The 27,392-nt window shown below is 39.8% G+C and overlaps 1 protein-coding gene across 11 annotated transcripts in view; it reads right to left on the bottom strand.

Moving 5' to 3' along the window:
• Nucleotides 1-13,927: 13,927 nt before the first annotated feature.
• Nucleotides 13,928-27,392, bottom strand: part of epb41a (erythrocyte membrane protein band 4.1a) — a 31,856-nt gene continuing 18,391 nt past the window's right edge. For 2 of the 11 annotated variants that reach the window (XM_011481177.4, XM_078954684.1), the window contains exons 10-21: nucleotides 27,295-27,392; nucleotides 27,047-27,222; nucleotides 26,587-26,831; nucleotides 26,088-26,156; nucleotides 24,283-24,327; nucleotides 23,283-23,345; nucleotides 21,525-21,695; nucleotides 21,120-21,248; nucleotides 20,014-20,115; nucleotides 18,655-18,735; nucleotides 17,967-18,069; nucleotides 13,928-14,941 (exon numbers count right to left, since the gene is read on the bottom strand). In XM_011481177.4, coding sequence (XP_011479479.1) covers nucleotides 17,971-18,069; nucleotides 18,655-18,735; nucleotides 20,014-20,115; nucleotides 21,120-21,248; nucleotides 21,525-21,695; nucleotides 23,283-23,345; nucleotides 24,283-24,327; nucleotides 26,088-26,156; nucleotides 26,587-26,831; nucleotides 27,047-27,222; nucleotides 27,295-27,392 — 1,278 coding nt within the window. In that variant the 3' untranslated portion in view covers nucleotides 13,928-14,941; nucleotides 17,967-17,970. Of the gene's footprint in view, nucleotides 14,942-17,966; nucleotides 18,070-18,654; nucleotides 18,736-20,013; nucleotides 20,116-21,119; nucleotides 21,249-21,524; nucleotides 21,696-23,123; nucleotides 23,172-23,282; nucleotides 23,346-24,282; nucleotides 24,328-26,087; nucleotides 26,157-26,586; nucleotides 26,832-27,046; nucleotides 27,223-27,294 lie in introns of all 11 variants that reach the window. The other 9 variants (XM_078954685.1, XM_078954686.1, XM_011481179.4 and 6 more) reach the window with 8 other exon arrangements.

Below are 27,392 nucleotides of genomic sequence, written 5' to 3'. Positions count from 1 at the left end.
ACCTTTCAGGGTCAAAGGGTTGTTGGAGCCACCCCAGCTACTGTCTGGCAAAGCCGGGGTACACCCAGGTCACCAGTCTTTTCCAGGGCCTCACATTCACATTTAGAGACTATTTAGAGCCACTAATTAACCTGTGAGGCATTTTTTGGGGAATCCGGAGTGCCTGGAGAAAACCCACGCATGCACAGGGAGAATATGCAAACTCCATAGAAAGAACACAGTCAGGATTTCAAAGTTGCTGTCAGATAATTGCATATAGACATTAAAGAAAAACACAATTAGACACAATAGACCACAATTTCCTTCACAGTTGCTCTTATGGATGTTGGGTTTTAGTGTCCTCTTCATGTTCTTAGAGAGTGCCTCATGAAAAGGTTTAGGCGGAGTCCCATGGTGCAGAGATAATGCATGACTCGCAGAAGACTGAGGGAAATCTAACTGATTATTTCCTTTTGAATGCCAGGACGGCCTCAGTGCTCTTTCCTAGTCCACCCCTCCCGTTCTATTTTGCCTCAACTGTTAAATCTTAACTGGAGATCTTCATCACTCGCACTGGACACACACTCTCTAGTATATTACAAATCAGACAGAAATGCTCAAAAACCACATTTATCTCAATGTACTCATTTACGGTAAGTATTGATATGTCTATACTGGGTGGGAGAGATATTTTATAGTGTGATCAGTCTTAGTGGGACATTCCACGTTCCTTTAAAGTGATGTCATGAATGTTCAGATCTTAACAGACAGCCTATTAGAGCAGAGCTGAACATGTGACGGGACATGTGAGACCATAAATTCTCTCTACGCACATGAGGATGACCTTGTCTCCAATAATTATCCCCGCCTTGCATGTCGGCGTGTATCCTGGAGTCAGGAGCGATGGTATGGTTTCAGACATAGAATGGAGTGTCTTTGCCTTCCCTGGGGGCATTCAGAGGACACCGCGCTGGAGACTAAGTACATAGCCGGAAGGTAACTTAGATGAGAAAAAGTAAATAGTCACATACATTTGATAGCGAAATTGATATGGTTCAACAGCAAACTAACTAGACAGCTGACACAGAAACCACTGCCCATAATGGAATAGAATGGAATAGAACGATTCATGATACAAGGAGCGCGGCAAAACTAAAGGCAGCCATCATGACATAAAGCCTTCCCATCTACAATATTTATCCTAATAGGAATGTTGGTGTATTTTCTGCTCAGATTATCTAGAAATTTTCAAAATTTCCTGAGACCCAGCCCTATGCATTTTACACTGTCAAGAAAAAAAACATAGCCCTGGATGCAGACTCAGATCTCTAGGAGATCCCAGAACAGTGACATCCAAAGACTGATCACCTTTGGCTCTTCCTGCAGAAGGCAGAGTTTTAACAATTTTTCTCTTGGAGTTCCAGCAAAAACTTGAAATCTTTAATATGCCAACAGTGCAAAAACTCAGTGGATGACTATGTTCTTCATCATGAAATAATGCATCAAAAGAGTCATTTGAGTCAGCTAGGATGATAGTACAAAAACTGAGTAACCCATTCTAGGACAGTCCATAAACAAAGATGGTGATCAACCCTTTTAATAAGTGTTAACAATTAATAACCTGAAACCAGAGAAAATATTGAGCTGAAAAAACACATTGGACATAATTTAATACTTTAAAACTCATTCCTTAAATCATCAATCGTTTGCTCTGCAGGCGGCTGATCTCAATCTAGTCCCAATCTTCCCAAACAGCTCCATCTCCATGAGCACTAATAGACTCTGGGATGGCTAATGCCTAATGTATTTTGTGTTGAATCGGCTGTGCCCCAGTTAATTGTGAATCAGTGAGACATATTTTACAAAACTTTCGCTTATTTTTAACCCGGATTTTTATGACTTATCTGTGCGTCTTATCTTTGCATGTTTCTCAACCTGTCTCCCACAATCCTAAAACACGTTTCATAGGTTGATTGGTTAAACTAAAGTGGGAATTCTTCTGTGTGGCCCTCACAATAAACTGGCAATCTGCCTGGGGTTTACCCATACCTTCACCCAACAACAGCTGAGATAGGCTCCAGCAACCCTATGACCTCAAAAGGGATTAAGCTTTTGAAAATAGACTGAGGATTTTCAAATAAACACTGATTTTGTTAATTTTCAGAAAATCTCTTCTCATTGATTTATACTTCTAACACCTGTGGAAAGCTATTGTGTAGTCTCATTTGCACATTTGTGTGGTTTTGTGTGTTGCTTGTGATTCTGGTAACACCAAGTTGCTGCCTGGTCGGATCCATTGTTAAAATCTCACAAATATAGTGACTATTTAAAATAAAAACATATACTTGTGCCAATATCTCTTTAAATGTCACGGAAATAATCTGAGTGTTTTGGGGGTTCTGGGTCTATGATATGTCCTGCAAAAGCAAAATAATTTCATTTTGATAAGAACTATAAACTTGTGAGGCTTCATCTCCTACAGCACCAGCTTCATAGCTCCTCTGGGCTTTGCTATGGATTTTTCCTCTCATATCTCATAGCTCTTTGGTCTCACTGAAAATGTCAACCCTCTGAGGCTTTGGAGTGCTTGTTTTTAAACTAGGAACAGGTCCAACCAACGAGGGTAGTTTTCTTTAGCGTGCTTTCACTCTCGCCTTGCTTTTCTCTGTACTTGTGCTCTCACCCAAGCAGAGGAAAGCAAATTATCGAACTGCTGTCAGACATTTCCCCCCTGCTTGAAGGGAGAATCATTATCCAATGCTGCCAAGTGTTTTTTTCCTAAGGGAAATGACAGAAACTGCCTTTCCTTAGTCATTTTGACTGTAAATAACACTATAATGCTGGCCTGTAAGAATGAAAGCAACTTTTTGTGAGACACAAGTTGTTAAAGCCAGGAGAAACATCACCAACTTCAGGAGGTAGACTTTTTCACCAACATTTCACACTACTCTTCTTTTTTTGTCTCTTTCAAGAAAATTTTAAAAACTGTTAATCCAAAGCTACTTTTGGGGTGTTATTGGGTCTAGATAATACATGTAACAGCCTTTAAGTCTTTAACTGCTAGATACTGGCACCTTCAATGTAAGGACACACAAGCCATGTGATGCTTTACCTTAAAAACCCACTTTGTTTAAAACTAAACACTGCAAAAACAAACCTAAATTGTTGTTTGGTCTAGTTTCTTGTTTAAATGTCTTATTAAATTTAATTAAAGACTAAATTAATTTATAAGTAGCTTTTATTAAAAATGTAATGACTTGTTTCTTGTGAATAGATCTCAGAGAGAACCCACGCATGCACGGGGAGAACATGCAAACTCCACACAGAAAGGACCCCCATTGATATTCTGTTTCAGGTCCCCCAGCCAGGACTTCTTGCTGCGAGGCAAGAGTGCTAACCACTGCGCCACCGTGCAGCCCATTTTTCAATTTTTTTTTTATATTTTATTATATTTTTGCTAACAAGCAGTTCTACTTCAAAAGCATCGTTATTTAAATAAGAACAGCAGTACAGCTTTAAACAGTCTGAAGTACAGAGTCTACATCATTTAGCATAACAGCATAATGTGAACGTGCAGTGGAATATTTTCTCTGCAGATATTCACCTCACGGGCTGTTCTGTCCTTTACTGCATGTTCATTTATTAAATGTTGTGTTTCCAGTTTTTGCATCACTTAATGTCCCTCTAAAGTTCTTTGTTCTCCTTTAAACTGTTTCCACATGATGAGTGTTTTGCAAATGACAAGGCATTTATTTTTTTAACAGAACAGAAGTTTTTGTGAAAAATTATCTTACAGTTATATAAGATTAAAATCTGTTTTAAAATTTAGAAGCACAATGAAAAATTCTTTAACGACCCACTCAAATAAAAATGTGTGTTTTTAACATGTTTTTGTGGCATTTTTCACATGATGGTACATTTTAAAAAGAAAGTTGAGATTAAAATAGCATTTCTGGGTATTTATTTATCCAAACTGTGTTCAATCAGGATTAGACAAAATAAAAGACAGTTTTAAAAAGCTTGTAGCTGTTGCGTACAAAGTACAATCGGCCACAAGCTCCCTACTCTGCTCCATTCTGATGCAAACAAATAGATTCATGAAGGTCTTCGTTTTCCTCGTCTGACCTGGCATCTGGTTCCAAACTGTACGGCTGGACAACTCCAATATTTTTTGCCATTTTTTGTTGCACTAGTAGTTGGGGTTGTGAGGGGCTGTAAGCTAGCAGGAGAGAGTGTAAACAAAGGGATGATGGGGTCTGAGGGCAGGCTTACTCCATGTCAGAGGTCTTGGCCGCAACTCCCAACTCAGAGGCTTTTTTCTAGTGAACTACTGCCGCTCTGCAGAAACTATGTCCAAGAAAACAACACATTAAAAAAATTATTTTGCTAAAAAACAGCATAATCGTAAATAAAAGACCACTGGGAACACTTTAAAAATAGATTCAAATATGATCAGAGTGGGTTTTTATAATTTTCAATTAAAAGAAAAAGAAATGGGCAATTATGTAGAAATAAACAAATGTGGATAAATATGGCGCTCTTTCTGCTTTTGGATTTTTAACCCTTCCACTTCATGTCAGTTTTCTGCCACATTGCCCAGCTCTGTGTAACCTCTGGTTCTCTTGCTTCTGAAACACCAGCTCAGCTTCTGGTTTCACTTCTACTGCAGATCCTTTATGGAATCTCTGGCTCCTTTTAACACTATGCAGCTCAGATCCAAGCTTGAGCTCTGGTTCTATGAGAGAAGCCATGCAGAACAAAAGGAATACTGCAAAGCTTAACACTGGTAGATGACAATGAAGCTGTGGGTTTCATTTAAAATTCTAAAGAATGGCTGGTATCAATACCAGAACACTGTTAACGACTCTAAAGAATAGCTGTTATACATCAGCAGAACAAATTTACTATTTAGGAACTTTTTTCTTGGTATTCCAGTGCCTATATCAGCCAGGAAGCACTTTGGACTTCTTAATTGTCAAGGTCACTGAAATAACCTTGTCAGAGCAGCTACATCAGCTCCTGCCTCTGAATCTGTCCATTTTTCAGCTGTATTTAAAAGGTTTGAGCCTGCAAGTCTTATTTTTAGAAGATGTTGTGAGCCACTTTAAGTCATCACGCCTTTCCCATAGATGCTATACCCCCTCCCCTTACTTTTTTAAGCAGATCCTTTTAGGTATGAAGCTGTCAGTTCTGGACGTCTTTAACACAAGTGTGTCTTTTGGTGGAGTAGCTGCAAACTTTCTTTTCTGTGGATTTAGCCGCTCGTCCCTCCAGTGACTCCAGCTGGTCCAGAACATTGCTGCTCCTGAAAGAGGAACCACATCACACCAGTCTTAATTTCCTTTACGCTGCCCATTTAGAGTTACTTAAAAAATCTGTAACCTGATTTTCTCTCTTTCCACACTCTACCTCAACTCATCTGATAAGCTTCTTCTGGAGGTCCATGGAGAAAATCCTCAGATCAATTAAGCCTTTTTGGAAAGGTCTGGACTTAAGCAAATCATAATTGATAAAGATTGATATTGGTCTGTCTTTTTGAGACATCCTCAGATGTGAACTGGTGCTTTAATAATTAAGTAAAATGAACTGAAGACGAGCAACAGAGAAACTCCATCATAAAACCAACATTCTCTTCACGCAGAAAAGTTTAGTGATACTTTAATATAAATATTCAAAATATTTGCTCATCATACTGGCCGGGACAAGGATAAATATTTACTTGTGTGTGTGTGTGCTGAGAAGCTTTCAAGTGGTTTATCTTCTTTGGAGTTGCGTAGCGGCAGACGTGTCCAGAGGCTCTTTTGGACATGCTTGACGGGAACTGACTGGCTGGGTGAGGCAACATAACAACCTACATCATATTTCACAGGTGAGAGAGAAGTTGGAAACTTCTTGAGAAAACGCCAAAGAAAAACACAACTCTATCTAACATGACAAATATGTCAAAGAAGAAGCTTTAAGATGTAAAATGGCAGTAATTGTGTGTTGCAGTAACAACAATGTCAACCTTGCAAGATACTTTTTAAAGGATTAGGAGTAGATATTTGTGTTTTTTATTAGGGGGAAGCCGGTTTAGCTTGTGCTGGTTTGCGGCGCCTTCCGTCCGTGAAACCCAGGCTCGAATCCGGGCTGCTCCCTGTTCCCTTCTCTACTTCTGTGCCGGTCCCAAGCCCGGTTGCTTTGAGAAGGTTGCGTCAGGAAGGGCATCTGGCGTAAAACATTGCCAAGTTTACCATGCGAGTTGTTCGCTGTGGCGACCCCTGATGGGAAAAAGCCGAAAGAGAAACAACAACATTTGTGTTTGTATTAGGTAGAAGACTGTGCTTTATGCAAACCTTTTCTGGTACTTTTAGAAGCATAAAACTTTAAAATCCTTACCGTATGATAAGCACATGCCTATCTTTATTTTCTGCAGATGTAGTAGACAATTTTAGGCCGCCTTGATAAGCTAGTATTTGTAATTAGGGTGTGCTAAATGGTTAATGGGTGGTAAAGTAGTTCTTGGGTGAGTTTTTCTAGGGAATCTGACATTGTTGGTCAGTAACCTAAAGTTACCTGTACCAGGTGTGTCAGAGCAGAGAAAAAAATTAAACGTAGAGGTGTGGGTCCTTTAGGACCAGAAGATTATTGTGCCGAACAAAGCTCAATATAGTCCAGGAGGTTACCTGCCCTGGACACTGACAAATTATGGAGCATGATATAGGTAAGTGATTCCAAAAAAGTATGAGATGGTGATTTTTAAAAACTCTCTGCCTCATCTCTCCATGATACGAATATTTGAATTAATTTATCTGGTGATGTACAGTATAAAGGTTTGGAAATTACCATGCCCTACCCTAATCTGCAAGTTTTGAATAATGTAAATATGCGTATGTATTTTTAGATGTCCATAAGGAGGCATAAAACCATACACCACACTGCAAACAAGGTTGTGCACTGCCAGAAACACCCCAGTAAACATATATTCAAAAAGATGTGCATCTATGAAGCTTCATATTTTATGCATTTGGATCCAATAAAAATATTTCTCACTACCACTTGCTGTACAGGTTGTGTGAAACTATGACATTTGTGCATAGGACCAGATCTTTATGAGGCATATGCTAAAGGACCTTATTCTCATGTTAAGGTCCTTTTTGGATCGAAGGTTGCCCACTGAATTACAGTCCTCTGCACAGACTTCTAATTATTTCCATATTTCCAATAATACCAGCTTATGGGGTAATTCTCATCCTGAATTGTTACCTGAAACAGTTTTTCTCATAAAAATAAGTCTCTCTAATAAAAAAACAGAGTAACTATTCACTACAAAAAAGAGGGCAGGATGGAGCCTTAAAGTAATGAAAAGATGCAGTGATGTACATTACTGAGGATGAGAAAGAGTGCATGTTTACTTCAACGTCTATGGTTGAGAGTTTTATTGTTTCCCTGACATCCATTCAAAACAAATGGGTACAAGCTTCACTTGTCCATTTGTAAAATGGAGTCATCCATCAAGCAGAGAAATATACAACGCAGTGATTATGATGAGTCCCTTCACATACAGTGGGAGCCGATAGAGGTCCTTTTTTAGAGCCAGAGGAGAGCAGGAAATGTCTGAATCAGCATTCTGCAGGAGAACAATTCAGTCTGACAGGATGGAATACGGACATCACCATAACTAATAATATCCAACTGCCAAAAGTCTGCAAATTGTAGAGTACATTTTCCCTGGACCAAATAGCAGATAAAAGTTGGCCACATTAAATGAAAATGATAAATTTATGGTTTTATTGCTTAATTGTTTTGTAAAATGGTGCCTATTAAAAACAATTATTGCTGTTTTGAAGGAAATAACTGATCCAAATTATTCTTAAACACACATATATCTGGTAATGAGGATCTACCTTTTGTTTTATATAAAAGAAATTCTGTGAAAAAGGGGTCCTTTAGGAAAAAACAGCACTGAAAACATTATTGCTAATGTGATGTAAAAATGCAATAAAAATAAATCCTTTTGAAATATTTATTCTTCCTATTTTTCCTAGTTAGAATAAAGTGAAACTATAGACAACTCACTGAGCACAGACTGCAGCTACAGCATGCTGTTTGAGGGAATTTTTGGCTGAAAAATTACAGTAGTCCTCAGCAAGATCTGCACTGAAAATAGCAATGATGATTCATTACAGGATGCATCATGTGACATATGTTCAGTTCCATGAAAACTGCCAAAAATGTTGCAGTTCCTGCACTGAGGAGCGGGGGACCTGCAGAACAGCCCATTGCTAATCTGTAAAAGGTTTGTCCTTGAATTCCTCCGCTTTTCTGACGTGCTGGTCCTTGCAGAATTCACTCAGATAAATCACCTTTAAGTGAGGATCTTAAATCCCATATTTGAACACATTGTCAATTATAATTAGAAATAGAATCAATAGCAGTTTCGGTTGGTCGAATTTGATTAGTTTTGCAACACAGTTTGGAGGCTTAACACTGGCACCAACCTTCCACCAGAGGCAGCGTGGGGTTCACTGTCTTGCCCAAGGACATTCTACACATGCAATGTGTAAGGCGGGAAACATACCTGTGATCTTCCAAACTGAGTCGATCTTTTCAAATTGAAAACCAAGAGACCCTGACGGGGACCTTTAGACAACCCTTCATAATTCTGGTCAGCAACAGATGTGTACGGACGGATGTAGATGAGTGGGGAGTTGGAGCCTTCCTGATGTCAGGAAAAGGCACTGAGAATGGTTAAGTATATGTAACCAGGATAACTTTTATCTTATTTTATAATAGCACAAAATCTGTTCAAGTGTCACCATACCTGAGGGATCTCTAATATACTTCTGCAATACACTCCAAGTCATAGCCCCTCCTTCCTTCTACTTCTTCTTTTGACCCCCCTATACATTCCAAAGGTTGCTGTTCCCCGCCCCTTCTGTACGATCTCCTGTAAAGGAGAAATAAAGGGAGGGTGTTCTCTTCAGGAATTAACGCTGTGTCATGCCAAATAATTAACCAGCACAACGCAGAAAGCGACCGGTTACATATATCCATAGATACCAAACCAAACCCCATCTCATCCCATCCAGTCCAATCCAATCATCTTTATTAAAGTAGCACTTCTCATACCTGGTAAGTCAAAGTGCTTGGAGATACTCAGTCCAGCCTAAAAAGAAAAATTGCAGAGGTGTTAAAGGTGTTTGCCCTTTAACACCTCTGCCTTTAAAGGTCTTGCAGAGGTGTTTTTTTTTATGACTCTGTCTTATCTGTCGCTACCAGGATCTGGTGTGTTTTGATTTTAGGAAGCTGCAAGATGTGAACGACCAATTGGAATACAGTTAATAACCGTACACCTTTTTGATGATTAGTTACAATTTGAAAAAATAAATTAATAAATAATAATAAATTATAAATCAATACATTACATTGATAAATGTTTTGTAATTACACATTTTAGATTAAACTTTAAAAGAGGAAATTTCAAATTTCTCAACTGATTAATTAATGTTGTGATCTGAAAATCTTTAAATCATCTTTAAATGACACCTGGACGCCTCCCTGGGGAATTATTCCAAGGAGGTTGTGCCGGACAGAGGCCCCAGGCTTTTCCTGGGGCCACAACCTTGTGTCTATTTCAACTGACCTGCGAACCCCTGGGTGTCACCATGGCAACACTGGATATCATTTTTGTAAAGAGGATGGTCTGGGCAACTCTGCTTAAACATCTTGCCGATCTACGGAATTCGGTTAACATCTAAACCTTAAGTTGCAAATTTAACTTCAAACGAACTTGTTTTTTTTAGATGTTGAATGTGCAGATAAAATCAAAGAAATTTGTTTTTTCTGTTGAGGTGGACACTCTTTTTGTGGTTATCACTTTTTCCTGGCAATCTTGCATATGTAAATTAGTACCCACCATCATCCTCTTGTTTACATTTCTCTGTTGGATCTCTATGTCTTCACTTCCCCACCTGCCTCAGTTGTTGTTTTTAATGAAAGTCATCTTTACTTGCTTTTTTCCCTCTCTACCTGTGTAGAATTTAGCTGAAACAGACAGAATGACCATCTAAAGCAGGGGTCGGGAACCTTTTTGGCCAAGAGAGCCATAAACGCCACATATTTTGAAATGTAATTTCGAAAGAGCCATACAATAATGTAGTGTCCCTTCCCCACACTGAGGCACGGAGACTTAACCTCTTTTAAAGTTCTTTATTCCGATTACTGCAGACCGCAACAAACGCCCTTCAATTCATTCAGCAACTCCTGAATCTCTCCCGCCGACACGAGAGCGCTTCTCCCAACTTTATATTCCCCTGCTCCCGCTGCAGCCCTCCCATTTCCCTTATTCGGCCCATAGCTGAACCCCATTGGTCCAAACTACCTAACAACAGGCTGAGCGACAGAACTGAGAGCCAATCAGATCTCTGCTTGACGCGTTCAATGAACTCCAGAACTTTTAACGCGGCCCAACAGCCATCCAACTCAGTCCGCGACAATTTGTTTAAAACTAAATATACAAATGAATGTGTGCATTTGATTTAATTTCAACATTATTAAAGTACAATAAGTCTGTGGATTCTTTTTAATAACATTGTTATTCTGTTGCTAATAAATGATGGGTATTTCTCGTGGTAGTTCTGCTGATGGTCTAGTTTGGTTGATGATACGTGGTGAGTTTCTGCTTCGTTCAGGCGTTGAGACTTTAAACGTGATCGTAGGTCTGAATGTTCTGTAGATGTGAGACAGACTGCTCACATGCAGACGGGGAGCCAGACACACTCTCACACGCTGCAGTGAGTGACGGGAAGCGGGTTTTACGTTTTTACAATCCCTGCGCGATTCACCTGCTGCCTGTCCCCACAACACCTCAGCCCCACCCTCTGCTTTCTCCCTCACACATCCCGTCCCCGCATCTGCGCGCTCTTTCTCAGAGACGGGAGCGCGTAGTTTTAGGCACGTCAATTCACAGGTTTCCGGCTGGTACAAACTCTGTGAAATAATAGATAATAGTAACTGATAACGCTGGCGCAGATTTCTCTCTCTAAGCACTGCTACTACTGCGCGCCTCTGGCATCGCATCGCGCCCGAGAAGGACTGGTCTAATGAAAAAAAAAAAACTATAATTAAAGATTTGTCTGCGAGCCACATGTGACCATCAAAAGAGCCATATATGGCTCGCGAGCCATAGGTTCCCGACCCCTGATCTAAAGCATCCCTCTCATTGAAAATGATGGCAGAGCTGCAGATTTGAAGGCAATAACCCATTTCCCTGTCTCTAACAGCTGGCTGCCTCCTGTTGTCCTTATGTAAAATCACTTAGCAAATATTGCTTAGACAAGCACTTCATACCCAAAACATGATCTGCGACTGTTTAGTAGCAGATGCAGCCTGTACCTGCCTGCTAAATGCACCAGAGAAACTGAATATTAATTTCTATGTATGTGAAAACATAGAGATTGACAATAAAGTTTACAGAGAATTGATTGGACTGTTTACAAGCCCATCTTTTATATAAAGTAATATACACAGAATGGGTTCCTCCAAGTGTCTCATGGGAAGCCTTTCCTGAACCAAACCGCACATAAAGTGAACATTCGCTAAATGCTGCAGTCAATTTTCATTTGTGCAGTCATATTTCATGATGATCTTTGCGAGTGTGTGGGAGGAACTACGCATGCCTCTGTTTACCTCCTCTCTCCCTGCTGACATGAAGCTCCAATAGATTGTAAGCTCTGGATCCAGATTTGAGACATTTTACTATTTTTGCTCCTCACTAAAAAAAGCTTTTAATGGAGAAATAGTGTCCAATAAGCAAAAAAAGAGGTCAGAGTCATTAAGAATAGTTTTAATAACTATCTGCTGGACATGAGTAGTGAAAGTTGCAGCACTTGAGGTTTTTTTTTTTTTTGCATTTTACAGAACATTTTTATCATGTTGAACTTAAACATTAGAAAGTAAAACTCTATTTAATTCATCAACATCATCTCATGACTTTCTATTGATGTGAGCTAAGACTAGGTGAGTAAAGCTTCAGCAATTTCAGACAAATACATCTTTTCAACATTTATAGTTTGTTTCAGGTGAAATTATCAAAAAAAAAAAAAATTAAAAAGTTGCTTGAGATCTAATTTTTTAAGCATCAAGGTTAGCCAACATCTTCCCAAATGTATCATTAGACCTTCCAGGTCCGAGGGGACACTTTAACTTGATTTTGTCAAGCTAAAGTGCCCTCTAGCTGCAGCTTGTCAATATAACAGCTCTGCCTTTTTTGAGTGGATATTTGAATGTTTTTCTCTAAACTACAGTCAAATAAACCCAAACTTTCAGTGGAGTCACATTTTTTCGTGCAAATTCCTTTTTTGATGTGAACTTTACTACATGTTCCAACTCTCTTCCATGTTTTCTTGGTACTTCCCCATTTATCATCAGTCAAATCCCAGGTAAATCCTTCTGAAAGTCAGGTCATCAAGGCTTTGGGTCAGCAGGAGGCCATTTTCTGTTCTTTATCTTCGTTGTCACTCACCACCTCACTTGGGCAGGGGATGGAGGTTTTGCATGTGTGGATTTAGGTTCCTTTAGAGTAACATCAACACAACTGTGTCTGGATTAACCCTTGTGCTTAACCCTTAGATGACAAAGGTGGATAAAGGTGGAAAGATTTCATGTAATCCATGGAAACCAGTGAAGATCACAAATCATAGAAAAAAAATGGTTTAGCGCACTGTCTAGTGGGTCTAGATGACCCAACTCCCAATGTTATAGTGCCTAGGATGGCACAAGGGATAAAAGAGGGGGGGTTTCTCAGGATGACTGTGTGAAAGTCACTTGTTGCTGCCTGGGCGGCAGTGGCTCAGGCGGTGGAGCAGGTCGGCCAATGGTCAAAAGGCTCGGCGGTCCTTGCCAAAGGACACAGTCACCCTCCCCGCCTCCAGTGTTGCTCTATTGCTGTGTAAACGCGTATGAATGTCCCGGTGATGGTCAGAGGGGCCGTATGCGCATACTGGCAGCCACGCCTCTGTCAGTCTGCCCCATTGCAGTTGTGGCTACATCAGTAGATTACCATTACCAAGTATGAATGAGGAGTGAATAAATAATGGACACATTGTAAGTGCTTTGAGTGTCTGAAAAAGTGCAGATCCAATCCATTATTATTCTCATGGGTTTTATTTCCTATGCTTTTATCAGTTTAGCTCAAAGTTTATCTAACCAAGCCCCCTTTAGTTTATCACTACTTAGCTCATAACTGAAAACCACCCAAAGCACTTGTCACAGGTTTAAAAAGGGATGCATCTACATTTATCAGTCATGGTTTTATGAAGTCAAGGTAATAGACAACTGACCAACCAAAGCTGCAACAAAACCCAAATCTGTGATCTTTCATTATTAAGAAGCCCACCGGCTCAGATTCTGTCTGATTTCAGAAGATCAGCAGAGATGGATCCGATTGCCACTTGTCGGGACAACCAATTAGGAATAGAAACTGAACGCTAATTAAATATTTATTTATAATTAGTTCATCATTGTTTTGATCCCCCACATCAGCCAGATAAATATGAACGGGTAAGAATTTTATGGATTATTCAATTTCTCAGGCCAGGCTGGAAAGTGCTCACCTGTAGACCAACGAGAGAGGTCCACAGGTAAAAGCTTTGTCCAGTTGTCCTGCTGGCCAGATGTGATGATGATTGTGATGATGCTTGCACTGTATTAGGAATTTGGGCAAGAAGATGCCTCTTGATTTCCTAGTGCACGTCCTTTACCTTTTTTGCTCTCCTGGCTTGTCATAATCTTTAAATTTAGCAATTAACTTTATATCCTCCACCTCATGACTTGTAGTTCTTTCCCTGCCCTTTTCAGTCGTATGATTGGGAAAGCAGGTGAATTATGAAGCCTATTAATGGGCTTCAGCCTGTTGTGGAAATGAATTCCCAATCCTTTAGCCTCATCCACATTCAAGAAGGAAACATTTACCTTCACATATTAGAAGTTTATTAGAAGTACAGCAGGTGAAGTTATGATCAGTACACATGGATATCAAAGACAATACGTGAAGAAAATTTACTAACACTCAAGTCAAAGAGGGTGACCAGGATGTCCTGCTCGGTGGAAACGATCTTAACTGATAATGAGATGCTCTGGATCCAAAACAATGCAGTCCTACATTGTACTGAGTCTAAAGCAGCAAATAGGGGACAGAAAGTGGAGGAGTGAAGAAAAGGAAGGCTGTCCTGATGAGAAGACACAGGCACTAAAACAGCAACAGCTACAACAACTGAGAGATGTATAAATACTCCACTAAAGCAGAAATCATAGTTAAAACAGTGCGAAACCCCTCCCAACCCGCTTTGATAAAACCGATCTATTTATAGACAAATTGAAAAAATACTTTGTTCACACTTAAAAGGGAAAATAAAACATTTCCTGTACAAGAAAGGACACCAAACCGCAGATAGGAGAGGGAAGTTCCAGTCCCAGCGTGCACAATGCAAGAATGACTCGATTTTAACCCCTTTTTAAAAAACGTTTGAATTTCAAGATAGTTAAAACCAAATCCTGGTGCTAAGAAAAATTGTAGAAAAATAAAGTACCAGTAATCTAAAGATTAAAAGACCAAATGCCATTGATTGTTTTTTTTTTTCCTTTTCGGTTTTGTTAAAATCTCCTTACAAATGGGAGCTCGATAAATGCACAAATGCTGCTGATTCTTGGTTATGCTAAAAAAAACAACTTTCTTTTTCTTTTGGTTTTCTTTAAAATCCAGCAGTATTGTATTTGCGGTAAATGGAACACGATGGGGTTGAAGGAATCTGGAGAATTTTTTGTGACTGTCTCCCTCCAGTTATGTGCCTTCGCTGCATCAGGTTGAGTGAGGGATCTTGTCCGAGGGCAGGCAAGCTGGTTGTGACGTTTGTCGGGTGTTCAGGTCAAATCGAGAGATGGAAACAAAAAGAAGAAGAAGGAGGACTGGCTGAGAAGGTAACTGGAAGAAGAGAAAAAGAAAACAGCAAATATTAGAGGGTTTTAATTCCACTTAATCCAGAGAAAACCCAGATGCCCACAAATATAAAGCAAAAGGAAAAATACACAGTCAGGACCATAAATATTTGTACAGAGACATATTTTTTCTAATTTAGTTTTTTGTACATTACCACAGTGAATTTTAAATAAAACAACTCAGATGCCATTGAAGTGCAGACTTTCAGCTTTTATTCCATGGGTTGAACAAAAAGATTGCATAAAAATGTGAAAAACTGAAGAATTTTTTAAAACAAATTCCTTCATTTCATTGGCTCATAAGTAATTGGACAAATGATATAACTGAAAACACAATGGTCATTACTAATATTTGGTTGAAAAGCCTTTGTTGGCAATGACAGCCTGAAGTCTTGAACTCATGGACGTCACCAGATGCTGGGTTTTCTTCCTCTGAATGCTCTGCAAGGCCTTTACTGCAGCAGCTTTCAGTTGCTGTTTGTTTGTGGGCCTTTCTGTCTAAAGTTTAGTCGTCAACAAGTGAAATTCTGCTCAATTGAGTTAAGATCAGGTGACTGACTTGGCCAGTCAAGAAGATTCCACTTCTTTGCTTTAATAAACTCCTTAGTTGCTTTGGCTGTATGTTTTGGGTCGTTGTCCATCTGTATTATGAAACGCCGCCCAATCAGTTTGGCTGCATTCACCTGGATCTGCGCAGACAGTTTGTCTCTGAACACCTCAGAATTCATTGGGCTGCTTCTGTCCTGTGTCACGTCATCAATAAACACTAGTGTCCCAGTGCCACTAGCAGCCATGCACGCCCAGACTATCACACTGCCTCCACCGTGTTTTACTGATGATGTAGTGTGCTTTGGATCAGGAGCTTCTCCACGCCTTCTCCATACTTTTCTCTTGCCATCATTCTGGTAGAGGTTGATTTTGGTTTCATCTGTCCAAAGAATGTTTTTCCAGAACTCTGCTGGCTTTTTTTAGATGCCTTTTAGCAAAGTCCGATCTAGCCTTCCTATTCTTCAGGCTTATGAGTGGCTTGCATCTTGCATTGTACCCTCTGTATCTACTTTCATGCAGTCTTCTTTTTATGGTAGACTTGGATATTGATATGCCTACCTCCTGGAGAGTGTTGTTCACTTGGCTGGCTGTTGTGAACGGGTTCCTCTTCACCATGGAAATGATTCTGCCATCATCCACCACTGTTGTCTTCCATGGACGTCCAGGTCTTTTTGCGTTGCAAAGTTCACCAGTGCTTTCTGTCTTTCTCAGGATGGACCTCACTGTTGATTTTGTCACTCCTAATACTGTAGCAATTTCTCACATGTTTTTTTTCCTGTTTTCTCAGCTTAATGATGCCTCCTTTCACCTGCATGGAGAGCTTCTTTCACCTGCATGTTGTCTGTTCACAGCAGTATCTTCAAAATGCAAGCACGAGTCCTCTAATCAACTCCTGGCCTTTTATCTGATTATAACTTAATGACATAACAAGGGAATTGTCCACACCTGCCCATGCAATAGCATGGAAGTCAATTGTCTTATTACTTACGAGGGATTGTGTTTCAAAAATGCTTTAGTTTTTCACATTTTCGTGCAATCTTTTTGTTCAACCCATGGAATAAAAGCTGAAAGTCTGCACTTTAATGGCATCTGAGTTGTTTTATTTAAAATTCACTGTAGTAATGTACTGAAAAATAAATTAGAAAGAATGTGTCTCTGTCCAAATATTTATGGTCCTGACTGTAAATACATGAAAATGCTGCTGTTCAACTAATGATGCTATGCACAACATCTTGAAAAATTCACATTTGCATTGAAAATTTTCAACAATTTTCTCTTTACGGTAGGAATAATTCTTTTCTAAAATCCTCTACTGCCTGTCTGCGGGAAATTATTTTAGCATCACACTAAAAGCAGCTAAACAATCTGGAATAACCAACCCAAACGTTCATAAATATTAACAATACTAAAATTAGTATATCCTGTATTTTGGTCAAATTATAACAAAAATTCTATTAATGTACAAATTTGAACAATCTGTCAAACACAAATTTTTAACAGTAAAGAACAGTTCCATTTAAAGCACCTTTCCGACCATCTTATAATTATGATTATTATTTTAGCCAAAATTATAAACCTGTGTAGTTTTCCGGGACACAGCTTCTGCAGAGGTGCAGAAGTTCATTAGAAATTCACCTCTGAGTTGTGGGCAGAGCAACTCCACCCCCACTTCCCCTCCCCATTGCTGAGAGCTTGGGGCTCGTATTTTCTGATTTAAATAAAAAAATACTCAGAAATGCAATTTTAAGCTTACTTTTCTATCATACATATGTCCTTCATCTTAAAAAAGGCAACAAGAAGATGTTAAAAACACCAAAAACAATATTTTCATTGCAGTGGGTCTTTAAAGGGAGCAGCTGAAAAACTGATCATCCTCAGATCCCTACAAAAGCTGAACATCTGTCGGTTTGCAGATTTGGAGCAACTGCTGTGCATTAACACAAACCCTGGGTGAAAGACATGGGTTGTGTTGCTACACAGAAATTTGAGAAGTTAACACAAATATTTTCATACAAGCTGGAGTTCATTAACCTTCTCTGCTTCCTTCTCCTGGTTTCCAAGCAATGTTTTAAGGAGCAGATGTTCCAGAATGAAACTAGAACATACACCAGAAATTTTGAAGAGAAGGAAGCTCCTTTGATGATATGGGTGTGTTGTTGCAAACACAGGTCACCTAGAATTTGGTGAGTGGAGGATGGTCTCCTCTTTATTTAAGATCAACTTTGTTACTCCCTGTAGGGAAATGTAGTAGTTTTTATGACACTACATTACACAGCAAGCTGGAGTCCATCCACTCTGATGTCACTTCAAAATAAAATTCAGCCAAACGAAGCCATCCTGAATCCTTTATTTTCCGTTTACAGACTCCGCCATTGTTATTTTTCTATTTTGTAGAAGCCGATCATCTGAATGTCACAAAGATGCATAGCAGAGGATGTCAGGTCAGGATTTTTGAGGCTTACCTTCTTACTCCGGAGTGATCTCTGTCTCCTGATGCACAACCACTTTGGTCACAGACATGTCAGGGTGCTGCTCTTTGGCCTCTTTAATCGCCCGAGCCAAAGCCTGGAAGGAGGAACGTCAGCGTGCAAAGCAAGAGTACAATTACAGAATAGCTTCTATTGTACAGATTAAATAGACAACAGCTGTAATCCAACTTTTGTTGTATGGGAACATGGTAGCAATGATATATCCTCTATAAATATTTGCCAACACAGTACACCTGCACACATGGGCAGAATGGGAAAGAAATTGAATCATTTTCACAAGCATATACCTAATGTCAAACCACCTTTTTCAGTTTTAAAAATGTGATTTTACTTCTATCCTAATAAAAAAAGTAATTTACATCAGTTAGAACATTTTCAAGCCTTTCCTTTTTTTCTATTTTCCTCTACGAGGCAGACTGAGCCTTTAGAATATTACAGACTGTTGATCAACCATCTGAAATATGTTTTCCTGCAGTGGATTTGACTGGTAACTACATATTTGATGCTGAAATGTGATAGAAAAGTTTAATTTAAGTATATTTCTGCAATCCCTTTTTTCTTTTTCTTTCAAATGGCATTTTTGTGATTGTTTTTTAATCTATTTTTGGCTTATCTATAAACTGATAAATATTTTACTTCTGTCAGAACATCCATTCTTCACCTTATCGTGATCAATCTCTGTGTCCCCGGTGATGACAATTCTCTTCTCAATACGAGTCTCAGAGATCCCACCTTTCACCGTCTGCAACAGGGCACCAGATAATAAATAAAAAAAGGCATCTCTGTTTAACAAATATTATATTTACAATCATGTTTGGGGAGGAAAAGCTCAATCAGAAGGAGGGGTTTAGATTTCCTCATTAGGCTTGAAGCCAAACTTCTTACAGTTTATCTGATACTTTTTCTTTTACAGTTAAAGTGGGAATTAGAATGAATACTTCCTCTTGCTGTGGTGTGGTGTTTTGGTGTCTTTTATTTTCTCAGCCTTAAACCTTACAGCTTGAGTGCAGTAAGGAGACATCTAGTCAGTCTATATACTGATAAAAATATTCATAATGAAAAATTAAGATTGTATCCAATTCAAATACTGCCCTCTAGTGACCTAATGACCTCTTGACCTCTACGGTGGTTTTGGTAAAAGCCTGCTATCCAAACGTGCATTTTATAATATTTTAAAACTAAGTTTTACGTCAGTTATTTAAATTTGTATTGCAGTATATCCTCAATGGTGAATACTGTCTAGTAAGGAATAAAACACCACAAATAAAAACTATTTTCAGGAACATTTTGCAAAAATGAACACCTTGTGCTTGTGACAATGTTTAAAATAAATCTCAAGAAACTATAATTGGTAAATAAGTTATTTGCAAGAGATAGTTGAATAAGGAAACACAATCTTTCAGTTTTCTTGAGATCTTTGCTTCACTGAGCTTGTATCTTTATTGGTTTGATTGGATTTGACTGAGTCAATTCACAAGTTTAATGAGAACAACTGTTGGTTTCTTTTACTAACACACAATGTCAAATCTGAGGATGTTTCAGTGCCTAAATTATGTCTTTTTTTTTACACATTTACTGTCCTATTCTAGAACTGTGTTTTAACTATAGATTTGTTTTGTATCTGTTTTCATTGTAAACTGTGTCAGTATAGAACCATGTGATCTGCCCCCTACTGCCCCCGGATTAGGTAATCAAAACTGCCTTAACCTTATACTCTTAGTCAAAATATTGTTTTCTTTATCTAACATTTGTTACAAAACTGTAGCAAAAAAGTAAAAAGTGTCACTCCAGCTGTTTCTTCACTGATAAGATGTGTAAACTGCAGTTATGATGATAACTAAGGATTCTTTTTTCTTAGCAAGACAGCAAAAAAACTTTAAAAGGTTACCACTTTTTTAAAGTGAAAATTCACTTTTATAAGTAAGACAGATATGGGTTATCATTAAGATGAGAGGTTTTCTGTCAGAATCTTAATTATTATGGAGAAGATGGAAAACAAAAAACCGCAAAGCATGTAGACCTTTGTGATTTGGGTGGTGGTGGTGGTGCTGATGGTCTCAGAGGTGATGGTCTGGGCGCTCAGCAGCATTCCTGACTCCCTCTCAGCTGGGCTGTCCATGGGCTGCATGAGAGACAACTCTTTAGCGTTGTGCAAGAACAGTAAAAAGCACCAGACTCTTATCTGTTAGACCTTAGGGAGCAGAACCTGTCACTTCCTCAGAACTGTGCAATGCAGATGATTGCAGTGTAGTCATTCATTCATTCCTCTTCTAATCCGTTTTACCCCTTTCAGGGTCACGGGGCTGCTGGAGCCTATCCCGGCCACTTGTGGGTGAAGGCAGGGGACACCCTGTACAGGTGGCCAGTCTGTCGCAGGGCCACAATCACACACTCATGCACACTCACATTCACACCCTATGGACAATTGAGTGACCAATTAACCTATGAAGCATGTTTTTGGACGTTGGGAGGAAGCCAAAGTCCCCGGAGAAAACCCACGCATGCAGGGAGAGAACATGCAAACTCCACACAGAAAGGTCCCATTGTTGTTCTGTTTCAGGTCCTCCAGCCGGGACTTGAACCAGGGGCCTTCTTGCTGTGAGAGCGCTAACCACTGCTCCACCGTGCAGCCTCACTGCAGTGTATTTGAAGTCAAATTTATTGTAGGTAAACCCACAATAATTAGATATTTGTGTTAAATTTAGATTTTTTTTTAACAACTCATATTTTGAACATCTTGTATAATAGGATGATAATTTCAAGTATTTAACCTCCTTCAGCAAAGGAGGCAGATCCCAAAAAAGCATTAAATGTCAATTAAAACGTTTGATTTAAATAAAACTGAGAATAACAATTGGTTGGAAAACAAATAGAATACAGAACATTCCAAATCTGATAATATTTTTCACCTCAGTTCTGTTACTGTATATGTGTCACTCATCACTTCATATAAAAGATATGAGCTTAAATGAACACCAGTGGACTTTGGAAGCAAAACTGAGTTAAAGGTAGAAGATAAAATGTTCTTTTTAAATAGGTTAGGAATGGTTAGAAAAAAAACACACAACTGTGTTTATTCTAACAGACCATCAGTGGTTCTCAGATCACGATGGAAGTTCTGCTGACCTGTGCTGACTCATAGGTGATGGTCTTGGTCTCTGTGTGGACCAGCGGGACATCCTTATAGACCACAGTTCCTCTGAGGGAGTTGGTGACGTCTGAGATGGTGACGGTCTGGGTCTTTAGCACAGGAGACTAAAGAGATTAAACATACAGAGATAAATTAACCAAACTGGTTTCAGATTCCTAAAAACTGCTGTGTTTACAATAAAAATTAATTTGCAGGTTTTTAACCTCCTCTGTCACTCAAGCTGCTTAAAACAGGTGTCCATAACCCCTGTAAATTGTTTACTAAAGCCTTCCTAAAAGTCTGCAAAGAATTTACCCTCTGTGCTTCCTGTAACTCTTTCAACGGCACCTAACTCCACTGAAACAGTTGTTGCCTCGTGGGCAATATCTGCACAGACTCACAGCTGGCTGCAGCTGCCCATTGATGTTCAGCGTGCGAAGCGGCGAGTTGGTGGAAAGACGCTTGTCCCACTCGCTGGGCCGAGGCTCCGGCACCGACTCCATGAAGCTCCTCTTCAGCTCGCTGATGCTCGTGTGGTGACGCATGATCTCAGTCTGGGTTTTATCGACGTCCTTGAACAAGAGAAGCGAATACTCATCAAAGAGGGAGGGGAGAGGGGCGGGGCAATAGCATGACAACACCAAAAGAAAAGTACAAACACTGAAGAAGGGAAAGAATGACAGCTGATTGACTGGTTGAATGATTAGTTTTTTTTTTCCAGTGGGTAAGTCAAAGCAGGGAGTCCGTGTTTCTCAATGATCTCCAGAGGCACAAAGGACCACCTCTAAAAACATCTTCTTTCAGTCTGTATAAATACAGGATAAGAGAAGACGAAAATGAACAAAACCAATAGTTGCCTGGGAGGCTGGCTGGTAGATTTGGTCGTTGATTGCCAACAATTTTGTATAATTTTGACAGGTGGTGAGAGGGATGACACAAACTGAGCTTGGAACAAAAGTCGGCTTCAGTTGTTCATCCAACTGCCAGCATGTTCATCGCACCACCATCCAATTTCAATGCAAATATAGCTGCAGTAAACTGACGTCATCCGTCTCTCTCTGGACCCAAAATAAATAAACACGGACTACCGTAGTTAAAGCCATCAACTTTTTGGTTCACATTGTTAGGGATAAGCATTGCAGGGATGAAATGATGCAAGAACCAGAATGTCTGAATGATGATCAGTGTGGAACAATAGATCTAGTGCTGAGACAGCCTCATCACTGCACCTGCAGCTCCTAACATGAGGAATGTCTCACTGAGTGAAAGTTATCACACAGCTGACAGGTTTTTGATGATTTGTTAAAATGCTTCTTTCCACTGCAAAAACAGGCCCCTTAGAAAAATGTCAAAAATGTTTACCCCATTGGCAGATTTTCTTTAAATAACCAAAAATATCTGCCGATTGGGTAAGAAAAACCAAGAATTCTTATTTTAAGAAAAAAAATACTGTCACTAAAACATCTTTTCCTAAACTTAGATTATTTTTCTATTGAATAACTTTCCCGAAAATGTTGTTTTTTCTTGCAAGACAAAAAAATAAGACATTTGTTCTTGAAAAGGGGCTCTTTTGTGCTTTCTTAAGATCCCGTTTTTGCAGTGTGCTTACTATCTATTGTCTGATAAGCAATCATGTATATTTTTAGAATATCTGAATTATTCTAATCCTCCAAAATCTTCCGCTTCCTCCCTTCTATTGAGGTAAAGTATGTCTCACTGCGGCCTAATGGCTCCAAAAAGGGTACTCACAATCCTGTGTTGGCCACCAGCGGTTATGTGACACATCTGACAAGTCCCTGGTTCTACACTAATCCTCATTTAATTATTTTGAGTCTTGATGAAAGCAGAAGTGACCAGAAGGAGAATGAGCCTGATGGGATCAATTCTAAGGGCTTTGATGCCATTAAGCACCCTCTTAATGACTTATTTTGATGTCCATGATAAAATCGTGACAGCAAAATGAAGCAAACACAACATTAAAATTAGGTAAAGCTACTTGCATGCGAATCTGAGAGGTAAATGGTGCATGACAACCCCTTTGGGTTCAGCTAAGAAGGAAGCAAAAAAAAAAAAAGACATGCAAAGGTTCAACACAACATTCATGCAGCCACAAACACAGCAAACAGCAACTTAGTTATCTTTGAAGTCACAATACCAACCTCCAGCATTAAATTGCTATGTCTGATATAAATAGTTTCACCTTCAAGTCTCTTAGCTCTTTTCTGTAAAGAACAGGGGGATATGGAGAAGCTGGTTGTTAGCAGAGTGGAGTTCAGAGTTTCATTTAAAGTTTAAGTTCATGCAGCAGCTTTCTCATCTGCGTGATATTCCAATTAAATACACGGTCTGGTCCACACAGCTCACACACTCCCATGTGATTATGTATGATCCAAAGCAGCACTGACCAATACTGTGGCATGAACCGAAAAAAGCTGACCAGCTGTAAAAAAACACACAGCCTACCTTTTAACTGAGAACTTCCAGCTCAGTTTGAGATCTAGAGGCGAACACACGCAAGCAGCTCCTTTTGTTCTAAATATGGGAACTGGTTCCTTAAGTTCATGATAGATTTCTGCTGTCGAACAAGCTCTGTGCTGGATCTTACACCAGCTCAGAGCTGTTTGTAGTTCCCAGTTTGGTGGAAAAGACAAAATGCAACTGGACTGAACATGTAACAGTGAGGAAATGCTGGTGGATCCCATGCAGTGGGTGCAGAGATGCTGTATGGAGACATGCATAAGTGCGTCTACGTGCCAGCCACTCTGCTCCATCAGCTCCTCACAAACATGGCTGAGAAAAACCTTCTATATCACAAAACAAAAAAGGTCAAACAATTTAGTTTATTTATTTATGTTTTTTAAAGGTTAAACTGTAAAATTGCAATTTTTCCAAACCATAAAATAAGTTTTTTTCTATGAGCATCAAGAAGGTCTGTATGAAATATTACTTTAAAAGTGAACTGACTATGAGGTAGAGAGTTGTTGATGGTGGGTCTGCATAAGCTTCCACATGATGACAGATGACCGCATGAGCACACAGCTCATGATGCCACAAAGCATCATGGGCCGACGCGGTGGAAAACTGTGCCGCTAAAAAGAAAAGTGAATGCAGTCCGCTGCTATGTGGCAAGAGAAAACTAAGCTTAAAACCTTTGCTAACCTTCCTCACTCGAACCATTTCCATCTTACAGTCCTTCAGAGGGCGCTGTTTCCCCCTCAGAAGAAACACAAGTTAGCATCTCCACAGAGGGAGCAGTACAACATATTCATGAAATGAGACAGATGTTTGAGGCTGTCTAAAAGCAGCCTTTTTGGATAGAACGACTACAATTAGTGAAAATCCAAAGCAACAGGAAATAGCTAAAATAAGGGATGGACACCATTGGGAGCTAAAAAAAAAAAAGCAGCCTTAATCTTCAAAACTTTTGGGAAGGAAATCACAAAGTCTTTGATCAGTGAATCCCATTTTTAAAACTCATTGACTGACTTACTTGTCAAATCCACCCAATTCATATAAAATGTTGCCAGATTTGTTTGAGAAAATGGCATCTGTAGGGATGTAACTATGGACTGGAATAGTCCTATCAGAATGTGTGGGGAGGACAGACCACCAGTTAACTACTGTTCCTTTGGCTCAACAAGGCAGGTGTAAATGTATGATAGACTGTGGCCTTGTGGTAGAGTGTCCATCCTGAGACTGGAAGGTTGTAAGTTCAAATCTATTGTCAAGTCATACAAATGACACTAAAAATTGTACAGATGCTGCTTGACAGTCCGTATTAAAGGGTTGGATGGGGGGGGGGTCAAACCACCGAATGATTCCAGAGAGCGGCTGTGTCTGCAGCTCACCGCTACCCCAGCAGATGGGTTAAACAAAGTTAAAGTTTCACTCACTCTGTTTTATTTATTTATGCATTTGTTAATAATGGCGTTATAACATCTAATAGGACATTAACTTTTTAGCTATTTAGCTAAATGTTTGGGGCTCTGGTATTTAATGAATGATTGCATCGTGATGCAATCAAGACTTCTGATTGAATCAACACTTTCATGTCCTGGCAAAGGCTGGTTTCAAAATAAAAATAAAAATTCTATTTTGTTGTGTAAGATACTGCATTACATAATTTAGATGGTTTCTATTTACTCCAATTTAAGACAATTACACTGTGCCTTCAACACTTTTCTACCTCTGTCTGTCCAATTAACAGAATTAATGTCTAAATTATCATAGTGATTTCTAATTTTCTCTTCAAATCATAGTTTTGCTAAACTGAGGTGTGGCTTTTTTGATTGACAGTTAAATTTAGCAAAACTGACATTTTTTCCTACTTTGATGGCATAATTGACCTAAAGCTTAGCTTCATATCAGCCAAACCAACAGGGCACATGACTACAGGGTTTTTTCCATCTTATAATTATTGGTGGTTTTTGAGACAACATAATTTGTACAAAGACGCATCTGTACAACTGGTCTTCTTAAAAAACATATACTCTTTTCTTGATTTGGCATGTTTATCACAGCCTGACATCCACAGTTAAACCTGTGCACTAATGAGCAACAAGACTGTTTTGTTGAATGTACAGCAAAGGTTCAAAAAACCTACAAACTACATAAAAAAAGCTGGTTTCCTGAAGGACTCTAATTCCACCTGGAGAACCCAATGATCCACTGTCACTTTTCTGAGCTGGACACTTCTGCGTATTCTCTGAGTGTCTGTGTCCTCAAAGACACTGGTGTCCAGTGACAAGAACACGTGCATCATGTTTTAAAAAGATGTGAAGCAGTTCAATTCTACAAAAAAAAAAATCACTGCTTATCTCAGTTTTACATAAGTGTCTCCCTGACTCAGTTCTAACAATCAGAGGGAACATACAAAGTTCCCCTAAATTTAAATGCTTTTATGTATATCATTTAATGAAATAGTCACTCTCCATCCAAGTTGATCATGCATGGAGTGCACAAACCTGGCTCTTCTTTTCTCGCCCACCGCTGGTCACAGAGGGGGAGGACCTCCTTTCCTTCTTGGCCACAGTCTGCTAGCAGACACAGAGCTCATGTACCAAAAGTGACAAAAATAGCTGCAAGTCGCCAAATTGCGTCTGTTTGCACCTATTTCTTAAGCTACAACACTTCTTTGTTCAGTTTATCAGTCATGCTCCTTAACTGTGACTGTAAACGGACTTTAAAACACATGAATGTCTGTGTGTAAAGTTTGTGCTGGTACGATATGGCACTTTCTTTAAAACGACACTATGAAGCAGGTTTTTATGATGTTTTTTGAGCTGTTAACAGCTTGAAGAGACTGTTGAGGACAGTGCATGCAGACAGCCTTCTGCAGAGTTCACACAGCTTGGGTGTGCAGGAGTGAATGTTAGAAAGAAGAAGAAACTGTGCTCAGCATGAAAAGCTTTGTCCAGCTAACCACCATGGTTGGCGGCTGCTGGAGCTCAAACAAGAGGTCACCTTGATCTCGGCAGTGGGAGTTCCTTTAGGGCTTTGGCTCTTGGCGTTCTCCAGTCTGCACTCTGTCTTCCTGTCCCCCCTCCTGTCTGTGGAGCGTTGGCTTCTTGGTGTAGAGCCCTCGTTTTGATTAGCGCGGAGCAGGGCTGGAAGCAACGGCGAGGGCGCCGCCTCCCCAGGCGACACGGGGGACATGAGTGGCGCGCTGACCGGACGGCTGGATTTGTTGTCAGGAGTTGATGCCATCGCTGAAATAAAGAGGAGACATAGTGTCACTTTTAAAAAACTCTTGATGGTGAAGATGCTTCCATCAGGCTCTGAACAGGTGAAGTGATGAGCATAAATATTGTAAATAAATAAAGATCTTCACTGCTTTCTCTTGTTGAGCTAGTGCACAGGACTAAAGCATAGAAGGTTTATGAAGATCGGTGTGCTTCTTGCATTAAAATCATCACAGGCGTACCTTCGTCCAAACTGCGTGAGTTCCTCTTGCTGGAGGAGCGCTGGAAGCAAGGAGCTGGCCTGTCGATCAGAGAGCTCGCTTGTCTGGTCTGAGCCTGAGTCCTGCCGCTGTAACGAAACTTGGACCCAAGAGCGAGGAACTTCCGCGGAGTGGTGGCCATCTCGGTGGAGGTTAGCCTGCACATGAGGAGTCAGTCCACGTGAGTGAGCAGGAAGGCAGCCACACTGGGATGTTTGGCAGAGACCCACCTGAAGAAGGTATGGTGCTCAACACACACTTTCCACAGCTTCTTGGCCGCCTTGTAGTTGGGCAGCTTAAAGCCGATGGCGCTCTCATAATGCTCCAC

Source organism: Oryzias latipes, chromosome 11, assembly GCF_053564925.1.
Source record: "Oryzias latipes strain Hd-rR chromosome 11, Olatipes_Hd-rR_3.1".
Lineage (NCBI taxonomy): Eukaryota > Metazoa > Chordata > Actinopteri > Beloniformes > Adrianichthyidae > Oryzias > Oryzias latipes.
Note: the sequence above shows the minus strand (reverse complement) of the source record. Positions and strands in the feature narration are given on the sequence as shown.